Raw genomic sequence first — 22,900 nt, forward strand, 5'->3', positions numbered from 1 at the left:
TTTCTTTAACTTTTATTTTAGGAAGTTCACTATTTTTGTTGTTGTTGTTGTTTTGTTAATCCTCACCAGAAGATACTTTTCTGGTGATTATTAGGGAGAATGGAAGAGAGAGGGAAAGACAGAGAGAAACATTGATGTGAGAAAAGCACATCGTTTGGTTGCCTCCTGCATACGCCCTGACCAGGGCCTGGGCTGGGGATGAGCCTGCAATCAAGGGTACGTACATGTGACCTTGCCCGGAATCAAACCTGGGACCCTTTGTTCCACAGGCCTGACACTCCACTGACCCAAACCAGCTAGGTCCACTTTTTCTTTCTTTCTTTTTTTTTTTTTTTTTAAAGAATAATAAGATAAAAGGTTATTTGCATTTTGTATTAGTTGCTTTGGCTGGCCCAAAAGCTCAGGGTTTTTGGTTTTAATAAAATTTTAGAGAATTATCTTTCCTCTATGCCTGCCCACTCCTATACCTCTTCCCTCTGGAACAAAAAGAGTCTTTTCTATTTATTTTATAAAAATCAGAGGTTTATTTTGATACAGTTAATAATGTAAAGCATGTGCCACACTTTTAAAGACACATTCTGTTCTTTATGGTTTTGATACTACTTTATAATGTATAATCAGGTTTGATGAGAATAACTAAAGATTGTCAGAATTTTTCTTAACGCTACACATCCTTAACAAATATAATGTTAAAGATGTTAACCTTGACATGAAGAATGGCAAATGTTTTCCAGTTTTTAATCTCTTCCATAAAGGACTGAAGTGGCTAACTCAGAGCGTGCATCTTGAAAATAATGTGTTCACGTCACAAGTTTTTATTACACATACTCATAACCTTTAGTTATGCAGCAGAGAAAAATGTCATAATCAATTTTTACAATTATTTATACTTTGCCTATAATGAGTTAACTTTTTCACTCTCAATTGTCTTTGGAATAAGCTAGTATAAAGGTAGTGTTTTTATCTTTCAAGAGGATTTACCTATAGGGGTTGAGGCGAACATGTCAGATGTATTGGAGTAGTACTTTTTAATTTAAATAGTGCATTATCAGTTCTTTGAGGGGCAGACAAGATGTTTAAGTTAATGTCATAGAGGAAAAGTGTTCAAGTAGTTTAACATCAACAGGAATAAAAGAGTATGTAAACCAGAAGGGAAAATGAATGAAGAAGGAGCACATTCACAATGCTGTATGTTTAACAAAATACGTTTAGATGGTAATATCCAAGTCTTATCAAGTGCTACAATCTTTTTAAACAGGGAATGGCCAAATCCAGTGCTATTGAAACAGCCTGAAGAATGCAATCTTAATTTGCCTGTATGGGACCCAAGGGTTAGTGTATTATTTTTTCCCCTACAAATTCACACTGTGCAATAACAAGTAAAGTCATCTGCATAAACTCAGGGACACTTTCCATCCTTCTACCTATGAGTGGACATGTTCGTATTACACTTTCTCTTAGATAACCTCAACTCTGATTGTCTTCTGATGTGAGAAGCATAATTATGTACCCTGTCAACTACATTTAATTGTACATATTTATAATAATCCAGTTCACTAACATTTTAATTTATTTTATATAGAACTACCTTGTAAGTTAAAGTGTGCGGGCATTTGTGCTTTAAAAAAAATAAAAGGATACTAAAAATCCCTGTATTTTTTTATTTGATCTAAATATTGTTAAAATTGGGTTGTTTTAGGAAAACTGTTGCTTAATATTTACCTGTGGGTGTTTCAGATTACAGAAACAAGGTGGTGCTAAAGAGCTTCCACTGTGGGAAGTTCCGGTCTTTACTGCTCACTCCATTTAAATGTTAACAACATGCACTTTTTTAATAGGTCAAATATTTAGGTTTGAATAAGGCTTTAGAGGTTTATAAAATTCTATTTTTCTACATTGTCTTGCTATCTTACTACAGTATCAAAATTATTAGCTTCAAGTTCTGTTAATTATTTCAAGTTGTATATTTTCAAGTTTTCCATACCCGAAGGCATTTTTGGAGAGATGTGAGTTTATAGTTTTCTTTGTGGAAATATGCCACTTATCCATAGTATATGGATTAAGATAAATAGTTACTGAATCAGTTCATTATCTCGTAAAAGGATACCAATATGGAAAACAATAGTTTCACCATGTGTTAATAAATTAAGCTTAATTCTTTATACGTTGAGGGTATATTGAAGTATAAGTTTTCATCTTGTTTAAATTTGTTTTACACAGAATATTGGAGTAAGACATTTCTGAAAAGTGTAATTGTGTGTGCATCCCCATTTCTGTTGTTGAAAAAAGAAAAACTAAACATCAGTAGCTGTCCAAGTAGGACCTTTTTGCTGTGCAGGCACACTTTCTGTAGAGTGAGGTTACCAAAGTAGTCATGCCTGAGTGATTGAACAGACCGTTAGCTCCACCAAATCCAGATTCTATAAAGAATTCCTTTAAAAACAAAGTCTCCTTACATGGTTTTTCTTTCTCGACTCCAGCTAAGAATGAAATAAAATTTAATCATTGGTTCAGTTTAACAAGGGGTAAAAAGTCCAAGTATCTGTTGCCTATGTACTTGAAGAAACTGATTGGCTGTTATTATATGTAGGTAAACCCCAGTGATAGGTACCATCTTATGCCTATAATTACACCAGCATACCCACAACAGAACTCCACGTACAATGTGTCCGTTTCAACACGGATGGTCATGGTTGAGGAGTTTAAACAAGGTAAGTGGTTATCATTATGCTCTCCTTTATACACAGGGTTTACATAGTCATTGTAGACCCGTAGTTGGGTATACAATTTAAGTTGAAGAAAGCATTCACCAAGGTAGATTTTTGGTGTTTTTATTTATTGATTACAATATATATTTGGGAATTGATATGAAAAATAAGTTTAATTCCTTTTAGGCAGGAATTTTTAATTATTTTTGATTATATAGTGACACTAACCAGTATTTAAAGCCATATTCTTAGCAGGGCTTTTTGGGGTTGGGTTAGTGCCATATTCGATTGCCATGTAAAATTTTAAATAATCCCATGAAATGAGTTGTTTTTAGCTAACTATATTCTTGGGAAGAACTTTGGGCAGGATTGGGTTCAAACTGCTCATTATTTTGGAAGAAACTCTAAACTTTTCTGGACCCCAATAGTATTGTTTGTTTGAAAGTACAGCTGTTGTCGGTCTTTGAGGAAGGGATTGTTTGATTGGACAGACTACAGCCTAGGAAGTAGAATTAGCTGTACAACTTCCAGCTCAAACTCTAGGGGACCATGCTTTTCTGTGGTCCAAACAGCCTCCTGTGGGAAGATATGCTATTCTTTTAGAGTCAGCAGGAAGCATGTTTTTGAAAGACAAGAAACAAAGCTTTGGGGAGAACTATAATAGAATGTGTCAGTTTTTGAAGTCATTTTATGAGTGTGGAATTTTAGACTAATGGTAATATACCAGATTGGGCTCTCAAGTCCTCCAGCTTTTTTGAAAAGTATTTAAGAATTTTATGCTCTGAAACTATTGCTAAAATTGCCTTTTGTTAACATTGGTTTAGGTTTTAGAGAACGCATGTGGTATGTTTAAGATCTTTAAAACTCTAGGTTGTTAGACTGAACTATGCAAACATTTTAATATGTTTTTAATTTAGGTCTTGCTATCACAGATGAAATTTTGCTGAGTAAGGGAGAGTGGTCCAAACTTTTTGAAGCTCCAAACTTCTTTCAAAAGTACAAGTATGTATTTTAAGGCATGTCGGACATGTTGCTCTCTTAAGTAATGGTTCTTATGTGCAGTCTCTTCTTGCTGGATGAATGTAGTTCTGAATTTTCCTTAAACATCTACAGTCCTTGCCTGTCACAAAGGTTGCACTGTTTTTAGTTAAACCCTTATTTTTTAACCTGTCAAGGTGAAGTATGGCCCCAACAGTTTGCTGCCTTCTGTAACCAAACTCCTCCATTTGTAGCAACTTCAGTTTTGTAGATACTGTTAGTCCTCACCAAACTCAAAATCTGTATGCCCTGGCAAAGGAGTGAACTGTTAAAATTTGTAGTTAATATTCTCTACTAAGAAACTAAGTATTTTCAGCAATTTCTCTCATCAATAAGAGTCCCTATAACATAGGCAAAGCTAATAAAGTGTCATTATAGTTAAATGTTTTCAGTAGTTACAGCATACAATTGGCCTACGGTTTTCCTCTAATGTCAATAAAGCCCCTTTAAATACCTCCACAAATAAATTTTTTTTTTTTTTTTTTGGAATCTAGGTTGGGGTAATAGTTTTTACTAATGGTTTTAATATAATGGTTTAACACCTTAGTACAGGTTAAAAGCCTGATTGTGTTGGTTTTGATGAAATTGTAAGTTACAATAAATCTTTATAAAAAAATTGGACTTGCACTTTTATTTGCCCTGAGCTGAAAACTTACCAAAGTCCCACTTAAATTTTTTTCTTTAATGGTTGAAACTTTCCTGACCATTTGATTTTGTGGATTGTGTTTTGTAATAATCTAAGTAAGATTGCTTTATGCTATTTCCCCAATTAAAAACAAGAATGATGACCTTCATGATGTCTCTGTGTTTTGTTTCTGTATCTTTTGCATGAAATAGCAGTGATGGAGCCAGCTTATTGTTGTGTTCTGGGAGCACTACCTTGCCAGCAAACAGTTAAATAGCATAACATTGAATGTTCTTGTTTATTACTTATTCCCCATAAGTTGTGCTTTTCCATTTGGCAGACAATTTTTGTTTGTTTTTTATTTGAACCAGTGTTTAGGGAGTACTTTTGAACATTTAAGCTAATGAACATATATTCTGATACTTTAAAAACTACATAATAGAGTACATAATTACTTGTGTGGAGAGTAATAAATTGGTTTTGTTGACAAGTAGCAACATCTCTTAATCCCTGAGAATCAAAGATGAAGCTAAGTTCATTCTTTTTCCTATCTCATTTCCTCATAGGATGAGAGGTGGGTAAAATGAAGTTCTTGAAAGTACTTAAGTGTCTTTCTTTACTTTAGGAAAGATTACTGTTGAAATTGAATAAAGCTTGATAGTGTTATCCATTTGAATAAGTTTGTATTACTAGAACTTGGAAATTTTTTTTTTTTTAAGCTTGCTTAATCTTTCTCTTTTAAAACTTTTAGGCTGTCTTTTAATCTGTGCCTAATAGCCTCTGTCAGCTCTTCAGTAGACTGATTAAAAGATTATAGATTCCTATCTTTACTGGATTTTCTTGAAACAATCATTGTAGGTTATTACAAATGACTAAATTTAATTAGACATGCGGATATAGCAATAAATAAAGGAAATTAGGTCAGGAAAAAGAATTTCAGCTGTGAATTCTTGGAAAACAGATTTGAAATCATAATGATTGGCTAATTTTGTCTATACCAAATTGAATTTCTTCAAAACATTTTCTCAAATTTCTAGTAAATACTTTGATTATACTTTAGAGTATTTACAGATTTTAATTTATTTTTTAAGAGAGAGAAAGGGAGAGAGAATCATCATGTGATCCATATCAATCAGTTCCCTCCAGGGCACACCTGAGTGGGGACTGAACCTGCACTCTGGACATGTGCTCTGATCAGAAACGGACCCTTCCACTGGACGGGACAATACTCCAACCACATGAGCCACACAGGCTAGCCCTGACTTTGTCTTTAACGTATATGACCTACTCTAAAGATTGGCTGTACAACTGAGTGAAATTCTTAGTTTTCCCTTGACTCAAAGTTGGTTAAACCTTACTTGAGGTATATCGTGCAAGTATTTGTTTCGTCTAAGATTTTAAATTGTGTAAAATATTTGCTTGCCATTCTTGGGAGAGAAATATGGAGGAGATTTTATTTGTCTTCTGAATATATCATTTTCCAGAAGAGATCAGTGGTCCTTGTGAAAGGAATAACATTGTGCTGTGAAAGCTTAAAATAGTCCTAAGAAATTTTTTTTAATGTTTTTCCTTAAGGGATATTCAAATTGACCCTTAAGAAGCAGTAGAATAAGTTATTGACATAGTAACTGTCAATACTTATTTTAGGTGTTTCATTTCACTAAGAAACAAGGAAGGGAAGATATAGGAAAAAAGCCAGAATGTTTAAGGTGTAAGATTAATAATTTATAATTTCAAGGAGTACATATGTAAGAATACTTCAGCCTTAAAATGTTTAAAAAAACTTTAAAAATAATGAACTATAAGTCTTGGTCCAGAGTTACTTAAAAGATGGAATAGCAAGGATTTTTGTCAGAGATAATTAAATTTTCACTCATAGGAGCTATGATCTACCCAGGGAAAATATTAATGTATGAAATAGGAAACCTACTTACAAGATACTTTTTTAGGGGTAAATAGTTATTAAGTCATAATAGCAACTAAATTAAATGTTCTTAGGAATTTTTTAAATGGGGTTTAATTTATTTGGAGCACAATTTTATACTTAAATTTGTTATGGGAAATAGATAAATTTTAAATTTGGGAAATGTTAATTGCTATTACATTAATACTTGAAAGTATCTCTGAAGGCATCTGAGTGCCTGAAGCCTGACAGAATGAAATAGGGATTGCATTTCTTTTTTGAACAGCAACAAAATAGTCTAAATTTAGTGCTACTTGATTGTTCTGGTAGGGATTTGAGGAACTGAACACTGATTCTGGTTTTTAAGATTTACACAGAGTTGGGATTCTGTTCTTAGTTTCTTCCGTAGGCAAGACTTTGTTTTATAAATTAAGTTCTTTGGTGCAAGTTATTTCTCTTAAACTTGATTATTTTGTATCTACAACTTTAAGTTTGCTAAAACACATTAAGTGCCCTGTCAGTCACCAGTGACTGACATTATATTTTCTGTCCGGAAGACAAAACAGGCTGGAGCTTAACCTGTTAAATGTGGCTGAGTAAAGGACATTTAACCTCACGTAAATATTTGTCAGTTATTCAGCACTCTTCGGGCGTTGAAACAAACGCATTTGTAACTGAATTGTATATTTGCTTTAGTAAATAAAGAACATTGCACATTTTACTCTTTTGAAGACTCAGATGGTCATTAAAAATATCCGTTTTATTAATGTGGTAAAATGATTTAGAGATGGCGAGTTGTGTCCCTAAGCTAGGTCAACTCAGACCATTTTGCTTTTTTTTGTTTTTATGTATGTTTGTTTTTTATACTTTGTTGTCTCCTGTAATAAGTTGTTATACTTTGTCAGAGAGCTATCTGCCTTTCCCTCTTTTTTGTTTTTTAAATCTGCCCATTTTCAATTTCCTAGGGAACTAGAAATCAGGTTACTGATCTTGTTAGGATTTGTTTGATTTTAGACAATTTAGGGCTCCTGAGAGTAGGGTTCTGTGTGCATAAAATGCATGAGCTTTTAAAAGTGCTTTCATGTGACTTCTTTATTTGGCCATCTGTGCTTGTTCTCGGTACCGTTGACCCTTGAGAAACGCAGAGGTTAGGGCACTAACACCCCATGCAGCTGAATGCCTTTGTGTAACTCTGACTCCCCAAAGACTTGACTACGGAAAGTGTGCTGGTGACTGGAAGTGCTATTGATAACATAATTGAGAGACTCAATTTGTATGTTATTTAAGCTAGAGAAAAAAATGTTATTAAAATCATAAGGAAGATGCATTTGCAGTATTTATTGAAAAAAAAAATCACACGTGAGTGGACCTATGCAATTCATACATACCTGTGTGGTTCAAGGGTCAGCTGTATTGGTTTGCTCCAAATAATGCTGAACAAGTTAAACTGGGAAAGGAAGTATTAGTCTTATGGATTTAGACTGCATATTCACATACCTAACTATATGTTTTCATATGTATATACATTACCTCTGATACGCTTAATTTATAAGTACTTGAGCTTAACTCATTTGAGCTTCACAAGCCCTTCTTAGGTATTACCCATTGTACAAATCTTAGGTCTGAGCCCCACAGCTATGAAAAATCCCCCCCCCCCCCCAATACTTCTTGAGCATAATCAAATGGTCTGTTTTAATGGAGTTTGGTTAAAATAAATGCTTAACTTTGCCAAATCTTCAGTATCTCTTGCCTCTAAATATCTTCAGGGGGTGGGTGGCTAATTTGAACTAATGCTGGTAGTTTCTGGGTCTCAGGCATACATTTCTTCCGGCCAGAAATCTTATTTGTAAGATGTGAAAGATAACATAAAAGATTCAGCCTTTTGAACAAATAAAGTAATTTAAAATTTTTGGTCACGCTTAAACTGGTAATTTTAGTTTGCTTTTTGAGGTAAAGTGAGAAGTTTGGCTTCCAGCACATGTAAAATGGATTCTGTAGGAGAGTTAATAGGACTGAACTTCCTTACTCTTATGAAATGGAATTGTATGAATTATGCTTCAGTTACAATCTGTTTTAAAAATACTTAAAATAATTATTTGGTCTTTTTAAAAATATATATTTTTTGTTGATTTCAGAGAGGAATGAAGAGGAAGAGAGAGAGAGAAACATCAGTGATGGGAGAGAATCATTGTTTGGCTGCTTCCTGCACACCCCACACTGGGGATTGAGCCCAAAACCCAGGCCTGTGCCCCTGACTGGAATCGAACCTGGGACCCTTCAGTCTCCAGATTGACGTCTATCCACCGAGTCAAACAGGCTAGGGCTAGTTAATTGGTCTTGATAGTGTTTTCTAAAAACTTGCTCTCTTTCTAAGTTTTTAAAAATCCTCTCTTGAGAATACTTATCCATTGATTTTTAGAGAGAGTGGAAGGAGAGGGAAAGACATTTGTGTGTTTCTCTCACATCGATTGATTGCCTTCTGCATGTGCCCTGACCAGGGTCTTGGCTGGGGAGTAGCCTGCAGCTGACGGACGTGCCCTTGACAGGAGCTGAACCTGGGACCCTTCAGTCTGCAGGCCAATGCTCTGTCCATTGAGCCAAACTGACTAGGGCGCTTTTTCTCTTAATTTCAATGGAATTGGAATCTGCATAGAAATAAAATATCCTCAGTCCTCTCACCTTAGTGATGTCTGCTGCTTTGTTACGGAAATGTATGCTGTTACTTGAAAAAAGTCATGAGGCCTAACTTCAGTATTAATTAACGTGGCTTGCTTTTGCTACCTTTTATTTGAATTAAGAAGCATGATGTGTTTGATACTGCTTTTTGAAGATTCTGATGTAATATGCAGTTGTAGTGATCCTGTTTTTGTGGCTTCAACCTTGCTTGGTGCTTTATTTCCATTCAAATAATTTTGTTCTAATGCACTGTATTTTAGTGAGCAGCTTTTTATAGGTAAAGTGCTCTATTGTAGTCATTGGACCAAATTATCAGGTAGTGTTTATTTAGCATTCTTGAATTAAGCTGCTTTTGGGGTAATTATTCATAAAACAATAATGGTACAGAAGTATTAAATGTGCCAGTGGTTATAGCAACTTGAAAATTTAGCTTTTATTATTTTATGTACATTGTAAGAGTGCAATTTCCCCCTTGCTAAGTTGATGCTGACACATAACTCATGAAGCTTATTATCTTATGGTGTTAATATCCAGCACAAAGCACTTAAATTAAATAAATAGCATGTTGTCTTTATCTTCAAAGGCATTATATTGTACTTCTAGCAAGTGCACCAACAGAAAAACAACGCCTAGAATGGTAAGTACAAGATTAGACTTTACAGAAAAAATAAGCTTCGAAATGAATCAGATAGCCACAGAACGCAGTAGGAGAGGGGATGAAGTTCTTAAAACATCCAGTTTGGTTTTATTCATAAATGGCGCTTTACTACTTATAATGAAAGTATAGGGATTTGGGGTTTTATATACAACTTTTGTTTGCTTTAGATTCATGTATAATTTCCTAACTGTTTAAAGTATGTAAAAAAAAAAAAAGTGCTTTAATTTAGCATACTATTGTTTTTCTTTACATATTTGTGAGGACATGTTTTGTTACCTTCCTAGTTTTTTGTTTTTTGTTTTTTTTTTTTAATATATTTTATTGATTTTGTACAGAGAGGAAGGGAGAGAGATAGAAAGCTAGAAACATCGATGAGAGAGAGTCATCGATCAGCTGCCTCTTGCACACCCCCTACTGGGGATATGCCCGCAACCAAGGTACATGCCCTTGACCGGAGTCGAACCCGGGTCCCTTCAGTCCCGAAGCCGACGCTCTATCCATTGAGCCAAACCTGTCTCGGCTTGTTACCTTCCTAGTTTGAAGTGTGGTTTGATTATCTTCTCCCCTGTTTTCTCTTCAGCATTTTTGGGTGGAGCATAAGGCTTTGTTTTAACTATGGGGCCCAGACAGTTGAACTGCCCCCTGTGTATTGAAGTATGATCTTCAAAATACTGCTTTACATAAACATTTGGTTCTGCATAGTTTGCTTTATTTTTTTAATTTTTATTAATACTGAGTGACATTTGTTTAGGGTGGGGTTGGTGGAATCGAAAATCCGAATCTTGGTTGGAAGTTTGGAGAAGAATGAATTTATTACACTGGCTCATGTGAATCCCCAGTCATTTCCAGCGCCCAAAGAGAATCCTGACAAGTAAGCAGCCTTCTATTTTAATTTCCTCTTCCCGTTTTTAACTTTTACTCAGAGAAGCATTTATAGGCAATTTTTAATAGCTGGAGTCACTTTTATTGAATATATGTGGCTCAAAACCAATTTGAGATTTACAGTTTAGGTTTTCCTGAAGAGAGAAATTATTTCTAGAGAAAAACTACCACTGAAATACACCGTGCTTATTAATGAATGAAGAGTTCACGTTCTGCAGATCTGTCTTTTAGCACTCTTTCTGAACATCTTTCCTGTCCTGTTTTGTGCAGTGGTTGTCAGAATAGCTATTACAGCAAATATCAGTCTTTGCAGTTTATCTTAATTTTTAAAAGAATTTACTTGGATTTGACTTGTGAAACTCTTGACTTGTATTCTGGAACACTGAGGAGATACGATAAAAGCAGCTCACTTCATATTGTAAGGGTTTTTCATGGGTTAATTTCTGGTTTGATTGATGAGGTTCTATATGTATTTTGTTGCATTTTGGAGAGTGAAGTAAGTTTTCATAATAAGCTTTTTAAAAACAGGATTAAAGAGAGATTGAAAATACAAATAATGGATCATTTAAGATTGTGCTTGTAAAGAATAGCTGTTATTCTGATCGCTTGTACAGGTTTTCTTTTTCAGTCATGTAAGAGTGTGATGTGAGCTTTGTAGACATTTTTTGTTGTTGCAGTCTTAATTATTGAAAGACTACACGCTCCATTCAGTAGATATGTCACTAAATGTTCAAAGGTATGAAGTACCCTTGTTCTAGTTACTATAGAACTGTAGTCAATTTCTGTTCATGTGGCCTTTTCAATTAAGTTTTAAAAGTTAAAGTAATATATTTTAAGTTGTAGTTAAGTTTTTATTTCAAGGATATCATTTGTTTCACATTTTTCTACAATATGTTAATTCCCTTCCTTTGCTGGTTTGAACATAATTTTTCTTTGTTTACAGTGTCTCTGGTATTTTAGGATCATCATTAAGTAAATTGGCTATAAGTACATAGATAATACAAGTATTTGGTCCTAGGGCTCTGATGGTGTACTTATTTAATTTTGTGCACCGGGACTCTAATATATTTATATTTCAAGTCTTTCCATATACCTCACTTTGATAACTATTTTTATGAAAGCTTGTTTAACTATATTAATACTCTTCTTTTCAGGGAAGAATTTCGCACGATGTGGGTGATTGGATTAGTGTTTAAAAAAACGGAAAACTCTGAAAATCTCAGTGTTGATCTCACCTATGATATTCAGTCCTTCACAGATACAGGTATAGCTCTACTTGGACAATCAAAATGTACTTGAGTATTTGAATTTGTCTTCACATTTCTTAGTGATATTTGTAATAAATACTAAAGTTTCCTGGGAATAATGAACACTAATCATAAAAATACTCTTATTTTTTTGGATTTATTATTAGTTTCCATTTTCTAATATATAAATTATTTTTTTTCTATTATGGTAGATATAAAGTTAAGTAAATCTATTTTAAATTTGATTTGTTCACAATTACTTATAGAAACCACTTGATTATTTGTCTAAAAGACCGACTCTGTGCCTGACTGCCTTATACCGTAGGAATTTCTGAAGCTAAACTTTTGGTAGCCTTGAGGAAATTTATCCTCTATGTCAAATACAGACTCGAGTGTTTGTTTATTAATGGGTGAGGGAGAGGGTGATTGAGCTGATTTCAGACTGACTTGTACCCTGAGATATAGTATATAGGTTAAGGTCCAAAGGGAGATACAGTGGACAGAGCTAAGGCTGTATAAATGCTCAGCTTTTCAAGGGAGTGGTGAGTATGTGTAGAGAAAATGATGAATGGCATCTTTTTTAGGGACTAATTTTTCTTTCAAACAACCTCCCCACCCCCATTTAAAAACTCTAGTGTGTATCATTTTCACTGTCCTCAATAAAGAGTTCCCCCAAGGACATTCAGATTTAACATTAAAAGTTTTTTTAATCCTTAGAGAAGGAGGGACAACAATTTTTCTAATTTGCTAAAAAGTCAGTATCATACACTAAATTTAAAGGAGAAATAAAGGGAAAAGAATATGTATTTCATGAATGTGTATGCAATGCCTCGGTACAGTGACTAGAAGATTCACTGTACTCAGATTTACACCCAGGTGTAGTCACTTAGCAGTGTGACCTCTGCGAACTCCTACTGAGCCAGGTGTTCCTTTGTGATTCAGAGACCAGCAGCATTGCAATTGGTGACATAATGAAGCTAAGGCTTTAAATTGAACAAAAGGTGATCTCTTTATGTGGTAGTTGCATTCCTGGAAAATTCAGATTTAAAAAAAAATTTTTTTTTGTTTTGTAAAATTGAATTTCTCATCTTTAGGAATGTAAGTAGGACATGGTCCGATTCTTTATTGTGAGGAACTCTGTACTCAGGATTACACGTAGTATCAAGTAATAATCTTTAATTATTGAGACAACAAAAGCACTCACGCAGGCTTTTAGGATGATCTGGGGGTGCTGATGACTATCTGCTGAGCACCACAGAAGTGTGTTTTTCCAAAGTAAAGATTCTGAAGTCACCATAAACCATTTGTCAACTAACAAATCATGTAGAGATAAATGAATTAGAAAATTTGTTTTGTACTTTGCATCTAAGTTGAGCTGTTTATCAAAGATTGTATGAGTGAACTGTCAAGATTTTCAAGGCATTTTCAGGTATTTTTGGGTAGTGAATATTTAGTTGTCTTGTATCTTGAACATTTTAATGGAATACTTTGTCAGAGTTTTTTTTTTAAATAAAACAAATTTTACTTGTTCAAAACCCAAAATGCTACCTCCACTCTCTTCCAACTTTTCCAAATGGTTTTTTGTCTCAAGTTTTAGCAACTGTTTTCTTGTAGTTGTTCAAGCTGAAAATCTTGGAGTCTTCCTCTCTTGTTTTTCTCAGATAGTAAGTCCTCACTTAATGTCATCCATAGATTCTTGGAAACTGAGATTTAAGTGAAACGATATATATAACAAAACCAGTTTTGCCTTAGGCTAATTGATATAAACATGAGTTAAGTTCATACTGCATAGTTCTGGTTTCATAATTATCACCAAATTTCTAAATAAAGATCCCAAAACACTTAAAGTGATGAACATTGAAATAAATGTGAGCTATACATGACATTTAAGGAAGATTAATAAAAGGTAGTAAGATAATTATTCCCACTTATTCCAATTTAAGGTGACTGGTGACTGGAGCCTCTCCTGGTAGCTCAGAGTACCAGGTGGGACCTATCTGGACAGGACACCCTTCTAGTGCAGGGCACACTCACTCACTGAGACTGGGACAACCAGAGACACCAGTTCACCTGACTGTACAGCTCTGGGATGTGGGGACACTGGAGTTCCTGGGGGAGACATGAGGAGAAGATGCAGACTCCTCACAGGCAGCAATCCTGGCCAGGAATCGCCCCCAGCCCCCTTAACCAATGGTATAACAAAATGACATTATTTGAGGAACTGCTGTGCTTGATATAAATCCATTAAAATGTTTTTTGCCTCTGCTTTCAGAATACATTGCGATTTCCTCTGCTGTCAGCCTAGTCTGGGTCACACCACTTACTGCTATTGCTATCAGATTCTTATACTGCCCTTGCCCACCTTCAGCTATTTCAGCCAATATCCAAAGCATGTCTCGCCTGTTCAAAACCTGTAATGACTATCCATGCCTTTGGAATAAAATCCAAGTCTTTACTGTGGTTTACAAACCTTTACCTGATCTGACCTCTCCTTATGTCTGACCTCATTTTTTAGTATAAGCTTAGAATTCTTATTCATCTGTCTTGGAGCCAGAAAGTAATAAAGTTAGTATCATTCCAGGGCCCAGAGCAACATTTTTAGCCAAAGAATTTCTACAGGGAGCTGTCTGCTAGACACAGTAAGCACTGGTGGAGATCAAACAACCACAAATAGAGCAGGGCAGGGTTTGTTGCCAGACGAGTTTTGGCGCCAATCTTATGAAAAACTTCTGTGTTGGGGGGGAGTTTTTGGGGTTTTAGAATTAGATAAAGGATTACTGATCTCTACTTTTCCTCCTTCCCTGTGGCCTTTTTGTTGTTCCTCGAACATTCCAGGTATGCTCTCCACTCAGGACATTTTGTCCTTGATGTTTCTCTTCCTGGAATGCTATTCCACCAGGTACTGTCAGATCACTTCCTCACTCCATTTAAGTCTCCACTCCATGTAATCTTAGTGTCCAGGCTGAGCTGCTTTTCTTCCTACTCGATTTTCCCCAGAGCGCCTATCACCACCTGGTATGAAATAGTTGACTTTCGAGCAACACAAGTTTGCATTGAGCTGGTCCGCTTACACCATAAAGATCACTTGCCACCACACAGTTCAAACCCACGTTCAAGAGGGCACTCCGTGGTGGGAATCCACGTGTGGAGGGCCAGCTAGAGTTCTCTTTGTATTTTTGACTTCTGGGGGGGGGGTCACTGCACCTAATCCCTCTGTTAGAAGGATAACTGTTTTACTTAATTCTCCCCCCGCCCCCCGTTGATTATATATTTCCTATTGGAATGTAGACTCAAATTATTTTAGTGTCTTATTCCCTGCTATGCCCTGTGTCTAGAGCAGTGTGATATGTATAGCCACTCCATAATTATTTGTTGTTGAACTCAGTGAATGAATTTTTTCATTTTTGGAATCTTCTGAAACTAAGTTATTTGGATTTATTTATTTTTAGCATATTATTTTTGTTCCTATGACATGTTATTTGAGTTATTTCTGTAATAGAAAATATTACTAGTTGTCTTACAGTTCTTGAAAAGGTATCTTTAGGTATATTTAAATAAGCTTGACTTTTGTTTTATTGAATTTGTTACTTAGATTAGAATTTAAAATTTTACTGGTAGCATTAAAGGGAATGGGCTTAAGAACCTATTTTTCTCCAATTCCACTGTTTCTTAAAGAGTGATTCTTGAAAGTTACCACTTTAAGAGTTTTTGCACAGGAAGAATTCATATACTTTGTGTTTTTTTTGTATGTTTTTCATTTTGTAAACCTTCTGGTAAAAGGATTTAGTTTGAGTAGAGATAGGTTTTCACCTGGTTATTGAATACATGTGAAGTATTGATGTTTAAAGGATGATCCCTGCTTAGAATAGCCTCTCCTGGATAAGTTGAAGTGCATTATTAAAATGTTTTTATTTCTTGTAACAATTTCCTAATTGTGTAGTTTATAGGCAAGCAATAAACAGCAAGATGTTTGAGGTGGACATGAAAATTGCTGCAATGCATGTAAAAAGAAAGCAACTCCATGAACTACTACCTAATCATGTGCTTCAGAAAAAGAAAAAGGTAAATTTAAGAAGTACTCACAAAAACAATACTAATATAATATTTTATGTGTTCAGGCTATCAGAACTTCAAAACTGTAAGCTCAGGGAATGTTACATTTAAATAGTCACAGCATTTAAAAAATCTGTTAAGTGGAGCAGTTGCATTATATGAAATCTTTTTCCTAACCAGGTTTCTTGCACACACTTGCTTCAGACTTTAGATAGATTAGCGGGGGTGCTTTGTATCCTTATTTTATATATACTTAGATTCTCTTCAGGATCTTTTCATAGCCATTTAATATTCCACATAAGTATTTTCCATCTTTTTAAAAAAGTAAACAAATTCAGTTAGGTATTCTGTAGCTCAAGTAAATTAAATGATTTTTTTTCAATGAAAATGGCTCTATTTTGGTAAGAATTATATATGTATTTATTTTATTTAAATTTTTAAAGTTATTGAAGATAAAGATCACTAACAGAGGTCACCAGTGTTAATGTTTTATATTATGTTATTAGTGCTTCCTGTTGAGTAACTTAGCTTTTTTATTATTCGGACTTAACATAGAGGACAGATTTTAGTTCAAAGATATTTGCTTATGTGGTTTCAAAAATAAATGACTTATTCCTATAATGGAATACTTGAACATAGCCATGAAAATAAACGAACTACAACTACATATTATGTTGAGTTAAAAAGGTACAGATGAGTATGTACCATTTGATACATTTATATGAAGTTTACAAGTTTAAAAAATACATGGTTTTAAAAACATATTTTTACTGATTTCAGAGAGGAAGGGAGAGGGAGTTAGGGATAGATACATCAATGATGAGAAAGAATCAAAGATTGGGCTGCCTCTTGCATACCCCTACTGGGGAATCGAACCCAGGACCCTTTAGTTCCCAGGCCGATGCTCTATCCACTGAGCCAAACCATCTAGGTCAAAAACATAAATGGTTTAAGAGAGAATTTACATTAATAAAAGAGAAATGCTCAAATTGACTGTACTTCCGCGATACCCACAAGCCAATCATGAGTGAGTATGCAGATGACCCCAACAAACATGGAGGGTTAATCTGCATATGTGAGTGGCAGTGGGTGGGGCGGCCGCTTACCTACATACCGGAGCCATGCCGCCTGCGTCCCAGGGTCAGGCATCCTTGGGAGCCAGGCTGCTCTGAACCTGTAGTTTTGCTCATAGGCCTGGAGCAGCTGGGGTCCTGGAAGGACTTCTGACCACTTCGGGCCTATGTGTACTGGCGCGGAGCAGCGGGGGCAGGGCAGGAACATCCCCTGAACCCAGGTGTCCTGAGCCAGCGCGCACACAAGTGGCCAGGGGTGGGGCGGGTTCGTCCTACCAGCGAGCAGGCAGACAGCAGGGCTACCACAGCCAAGGGACAAGCAGTCCCTTGCAGTGAGCGAGCAGAAAGCAGGGCCCTGCTTGCCCCTGGCCCCAGTGGCCAAGGGCAGGCAGGCCCCCATAGAGAGCAGACACCAGGGCCTGCGGTGGCATCAAGCAGACAGGTCCGCAGAGAACAGAGAACCACGGGGAGCAGGCCTAAGCCTTCAGTAGGACATCCCCTGAGGGCTTCCAGATTGTAGAGGGTTGGGCTGAGGGACACCCCACCCCCCACCCCTGTGCACGAATTTTGTGCACCTGGCCTCTAGTATGAAATAAAAGTATATATTAGCGAACAATAACCATCGAATTCACCATAATGGATGGTTAACAGATTGGGGTTGGGAAAGGAGGAATAAGGTGCTTATTTATGTACATAGTGGTTTCTCTAGTTCTAAATTAAAAATTAGAGCATGCATGCACACACTTGCACATACACATGTATGGGATATGAGTTTTTGTCAACAATGCAAATTATTTCGGTTAAAATGTTTCTGTATTAAGAGAGTTCTGGAAAGAAAAAGCTGAAGTAAATTTGACATTGTAATAGCATTAATTATCGAAATGGAAATCTTAAGTCACTTTAGAAATCAACATTCATAAAATCACTTACAGTTTTTTAGTTTTCTTTTGTTTTCCTATATTTAGTTACTATCTTTGAGTGCTTTGCTTTTTGAGAGGCAGGGCCACCATTAGGATTTACATGTGGGTATAAAGTTTAGTTTTCAGAAAATGATTCTTTTCCATAGGATAATTTATACTATTAAACTACCATGTTGAAATCCTAAGTGGCCGTAGAGCCATGGTCGGCAAACTGTGTCTCGTGAGCAACATGCCGCTCTTTGGCCCTTGGAGCGTGGCTCTTCCACAAAATACCATGGCCTGGGCGAGTCTATTTTGAAGAAGTGGCATTAGAAGAAGTTTAAGTTTAAAAAATTTGGCTCTCAATTTCAATCGTTGTACTGTTGATATTTGGCTCTGTTGACTAATGAGTTTGCCTACCACCGCCTTAGAGCATTAAGGAATCCTTTGCTTGGGAGAGGCTCATTGATTTACAAATATAATAAAGTTTATTGTAGAATATTTTAAAAATCTGTTAACAATTCTAATCCCAATGGCTAGAGATATTAATTGTTAGCATCATGTTATTAGTAAACTTTCCTAATACATTTATGAATGTATATTTAAGCCCTCAGATTTAAGATCCATGTCATTTCATGTACTTTTTAATTGGCAATGTGTTTTGTATTCAGTGTGTGTTTAATGTGCCATTTTTTTTCTCCTTATTTCTCCCACGGAAGAGCTATAGTTTGACGGCTTCTTAGAGTTGGGAGTATGTGTCTCTCAAATCTATGCCTTTTATAGTCAGCATCACACTTCTAATTTTCATAAATTTTGATTTGCACTTTTTAGTAGAAATCATATGTCAAGTAAAAGACATGTTCATGCTTCATAGATCTGAATAAAATACAGATGTATTTGATTGAATGTTTTATTGATTGCAGCATTCAACAGAAGGTGTCAGGTTGACACCTCTGAATGAGAACAGCCTCGACTTGTCTATGGACAGTGATAACAGCATGTCTGTGCCTTCACCTACCAGTGCTATGAAGACCAGTCCGCTGAACAGTTCTGGCAGCTCTCAGGGGTAAGGAAAACAGGGAATGGAAGTGTAGTGGCTATTTAGGAACATATTCAATTGTTGTTAAAGACATCTATTTAGGATATTAATTTTATTCCATCTTAGAATATTTTTAAATAGCCATTTGACTCTTAGTTTTGCGGAAAGTAATTTGTCCTACCGTGTCATACTTGTGTTCCATATGTTTTGTGTGTCACTTTACATGTGATTAATATTAAATAAAGTTAAATGTTTCTTACTGCCCATATTTCATTTGTGTAGTAACTACCATATGAGATAGCGTAAAGGACATTGTTATAGAAAATTCTATGGGATAGCACTGCTTTAGAAGGCTTGTGTGCTTTTGATTGTTGGTTATATCTTATATGAAGTCAGTTACATTGTATATCTGAGGAGTAAATCTGAACAATCCTTTAGAAAATAATTTCACAAAATGTTGTGACTGGACTTTATGCTTCTCTGTTTACTTGTCACCGTCTTTAAACAGCAGAAACAGTCCTGCTCCAGCTGTGACAGCAGCATCTGTGACCAACGTCCAGGCCGCCGACGTTCCTGCGCCACAAGCGGATTCCAGTGAAAGCTCAGGGGGCAAGGGAATTGGTTTGACAGGTAGAGTATTTAGTTACATGGCGTTTCCGCCTTTGCCTAGTTTTTGTTGTTAATCTTCACCCGAGGATATTTTTTCCTTTTTTATTTTAGAGAGAGAGTGGGAAGGAGGGGAGAGGGAAACATCGATGTGAGAGAGACACATTGGTCGGTTGCCTCCCACCTGGGATCATACCTGCAGCCCAGGTAGCTGCCCTTACTGGGTAATTGAACCCACGACCTTTTGATACACAGGCTGACCCTCCAACCACTGAGCCACAGTGGACTCAGCCTTCATTTGGAAAGATGGCTTTATTCGTTAATTCAGTAGTTTGAAATCAGTTTTTTAATGCCGTTTTAATATTTGCCTGTAAAGTTATCAGCGATAACAAATTTAGAGAAACAAAGCTTTATTTATACCTGGATGCTGATGATTTAATTTTTATTTATTAATGTTTACTTATTACTTAGGTACATCGAGCGAAAGCATTCCTCAAACTGCCACACAGCCAGCCATTTCATCACCACCAAAGCCTGCGGTCTCCAGAGTGGTTTCTGCAACACGCCTGGTCAACCCACCACCACGACCTTCAGGAAATGCAGCAACAAAAATACCTAATCCCACAGGAGGGGTCAAGAGGAGATCCTCACCTCACAGAGAAGAAAGTCCCAAGAAAACCAAAACGGAAGAGGTACCTATAGATTAGTTACCCATGAGAACACCAGCTTAACTTATTTGAAAATCCAGCGAAAGGAAATCTTTGTGAGCCAAAGTGAGAAGCAGGAAGGAGGAAAGCTTGTGGTAAATGTTTAGGGAGTGTTGCCTCTTCCTAAGCTGTGCCTCTGTAGCCTGTCTAGTTTGTAAGACTGAGCGTGGACTTATATGGCTCCATTTATTGCTCTCATACATCTGGCCTTTATGGTTACCGATGAAAAGTAAATAATATATATACATATATATGTGTGTGTGTGTGTGTGTGTGTGTGTGTGTGTGTGTGTTTGTGTGTATATATATGTATATATATCTTTATTGATTTCAGTGAGGAAGGGAGAGAGAGCGAGATGGAAATATCAAGGATGAGAATTATTGATTGGTTGCCTTCTGTGCACACCCTTCACGGGATTGATCCCACAACCTGGGCATCAAAACATGACCTTCTGGTTCATAGGTTGACACTCAACTACTGAGCCACTCTGGCTGGGCGGGCTACTGATTTTTTCATAGCTTTTTTGGACATAGTTTTTGTTTCTTGATCCAAATGGAATTTTGGAGTGTTTACACTTTACTTGGTAAGAATGCGAGTGGTTCTAAGGGAATTTCCTAATGGAATGACTGACCGAAGTTGTAAAGTCAGATTAGTTTGGGGCCTTGAATAATTATTTTTTTCTTAACTCTTTAGGAAATTTTCTAGCATACGAACTTTTATAGGGAATGGTTTATCTCGTCAAAGTCTCAGGTAGCTTTAAGAAAAGCATTAAAAGTATACATTGATTTTAAGTTTGTACCTTAGGCTAGAAATAGGCTTGTTACACAATTGCATTGATCCCTGGAGTGACTTGGGTTGTTTCCTGTTAGGCTTTCACCATTGCCAGAGAGGTGACAGTTCACATGTTTTATTCTCCAGGTCATTCTGAAGTTGTTTTTTTGTTGTCGTTTTAGGAAATAGTCACTATTAATGAAATATAAATTATGTGATGAATTTTGTTACTCTTATGATTCTGTGAATGAAAAATGGTTTCAGTATTTTTTAAAACATGTATTCTGAAAACCCGTCTGTGTCTGTTTAATGATCTCCAAAAGCAGTGGTTTTCGACCCTGACTGTACATCAGAATTACTTTTTCAGGTTTTTTTCTTACCAAAATTAAGGGCCTTCTCCAAATACAGAGTCAGAAACTCTAGGAGTTTAGGCTTGGGAATTTCTTCTTCTTCTTCTTCTTCTTTTTTTTTTTTTTACAACAAGGAAATACTCATTAATGTTCCTGTGTAAAACTTAATTCTTTTTTAAAAAAGAAATTACTACTACCAGAGGGGATTAGTTTAGTCCAGTGGTCGCTAACCTTTCGTACCTCGCGGACCACCAGCGTTCCTTAGTCCCCCAGTTGGTGGCCACTGGTTTAGTCCATCCCTTCCTCAGTCACCTGCTTCCCACCTCTTCCAGACGCTCCATAAAACATTTGGAGGCAGGAACGGGGTGGGGAACCTCCAGAGCCCATGCTGCTGGATTGTTTGTGCATCGCTCAAAGAATGGCCTGGTGTGGGTGTGAGTCCACATTTTGTCTATTGTTTGGTGGTGTCAGAGCATTTCAGAATTCCCATTTCTTTTACCTTAGTAAAGTATGTGCAAGCATAGCTCTAGACCCGTGGTCGGCAAACTGCGGCTCGTGAGCCAAATGCGGCTCTTTGGCCCCTGGAGCATGGCTCTTCCACAAAATACCATGGCCTGGGCGAGTCTATTTTGAAGAAGTGGCATTAGAAGAAGTTTAAGTTTAAAAAATTTGGCTCTTAAAAGAAATTTCATTCGTTGTGCTGTTGATATTTGGTTCTGTTGACTAATGAGTTTGCCGACCACTGCTCTAGACACTCCATTTCCTTCATGTTATTTTTTTTTTTTAAGGGAAAAATATATATATATATATATATATATATATATATATATATATATATATATATATATATATATATAAATTGATTTTTTACATAGAGGAAGGGAGAGAGAGAGAGAGAGAAAGAGAGACTTAGAAACATCGATGAGAGAGATTCATTGATCAGCTGCCTCTTGCATGCCCCCTACTGGGGATGTGCACGCAACCAAGGTACATGCCCTTGACTGGAATCGAACCTGGGACCCTTCATTCTGCAGGCTGACGCTCTATCCACTGAGCCAAACCGGTTTTGGCAATTGGTTAATTTTTTAATGATTCTTTGTTAGCTCTAACCAAATATGTACTAGCACAGTATTTGTAATTTCACTTGCTCTTACCTGGCTAGAAAACACTTATGTTTCATGTCTAGTTTAGGGGAGTAACAGGAATGTAAAGTTTTTAAAATTTTAAATGTGCACACAGAGAATCATTTCATGTATCCATGTACCCACCGTGCAGCTTCAGGTATTATTATATATTCACCTGGCCAATCCCTGCATCCTTAGTTCTTTCAGCCTTTTCCACTTCTCCAAACATATCATTTCATTAGTTTTTTTTTTTAAACTCTTCTATCTAAAAGATAATGGTTACAAAAAAGAAAGTATAACAAAATAAGCGTAACCCACTTAGAAAAAATCCCAATTTATTAATATTAAATATTTAGTCAGTGCTCAAAGATCCCTGATTGTATCATTGATTTGTGTTTTTTTAAAGTCTATATGTGTCCAAATCTTATATAATAAAAGGCTAATATGCAAATTCACCAAATGGTGGAACAACCGGTCACTATGACACCCACTGACCAACGGGGGGCAGACTTTGGAGGCAGTCAGAATTCCTCCGAGTGCT

General features: G+C 36.2%; 1 protein-coding gene across 5 annotated transcripts in view; it reads left to right on the forward strand.

Annotated features, from left to right (window-relative positions):
* The window catches only part of PAPOLA (poly(A) polymerase alpha), a 53,781-nt gene that overhangs the window by 24,324 nt on the left and 6,557 nt on the right, over positions 1-22,900 (forward strand). For 3 of the 5 annotated variants that reach the window (XM_084883335.1, XM_084883337.1, XM_084883338.1), the window contains exons 10-19: positions 1,259-1,331; positions 2,591-2,711; positions 3,626-3,710; positions 9,534-9,587; positions 10,360-10,479; positions 11,645-11,754; positions 15,678-15,799; positions 18,686-18,828; positions 19,310-19,431; positions 19,879-20,099. In XM_084883335.1, the coding sequence (XP_084739461.1) occupies positions 1,259-1,331; positions 2,591-2,711; positions 3,626-3,710; positions 9,534-9,587; positions 10,360-10,479; positions 11,645-11,754; positions 15,678-15,799; positions 18,686-18,828; positions 19,310-19,431; positions 19,879-20,099 (1,171 nt within the window). The remainder of the gene's footprint in view (positions 1-1,258; positions 1,332-2,590; positions 2,712-3,625; positions 3,711-9,533; positions 9,588-10,359; positions 10,480-11,644; positions 11,755-15,677; positions 15,800-18,685; positions 18,829-19,309; positions 19,432-19,878; positions 20,100-22,900) is intronic. The other 2 variants (XM_084883336.1, XM_084883339.1) reach the window with 1 other exon arrangement.

This window comes from Pipistrellus hanaki (assembly GCF_964339955.1).
Source record: "Pipistrellus hanaki genome assembly, chromosome: 1".
In the NCBI taxonomy this organism is placed as follows: domain Eukaryota; kingdom Metazoa; phylum Chordata; class Mammalia; order Chiroptera; family Vespertilionidae; genus Pipistrellus; species Pipistrellus hanaki.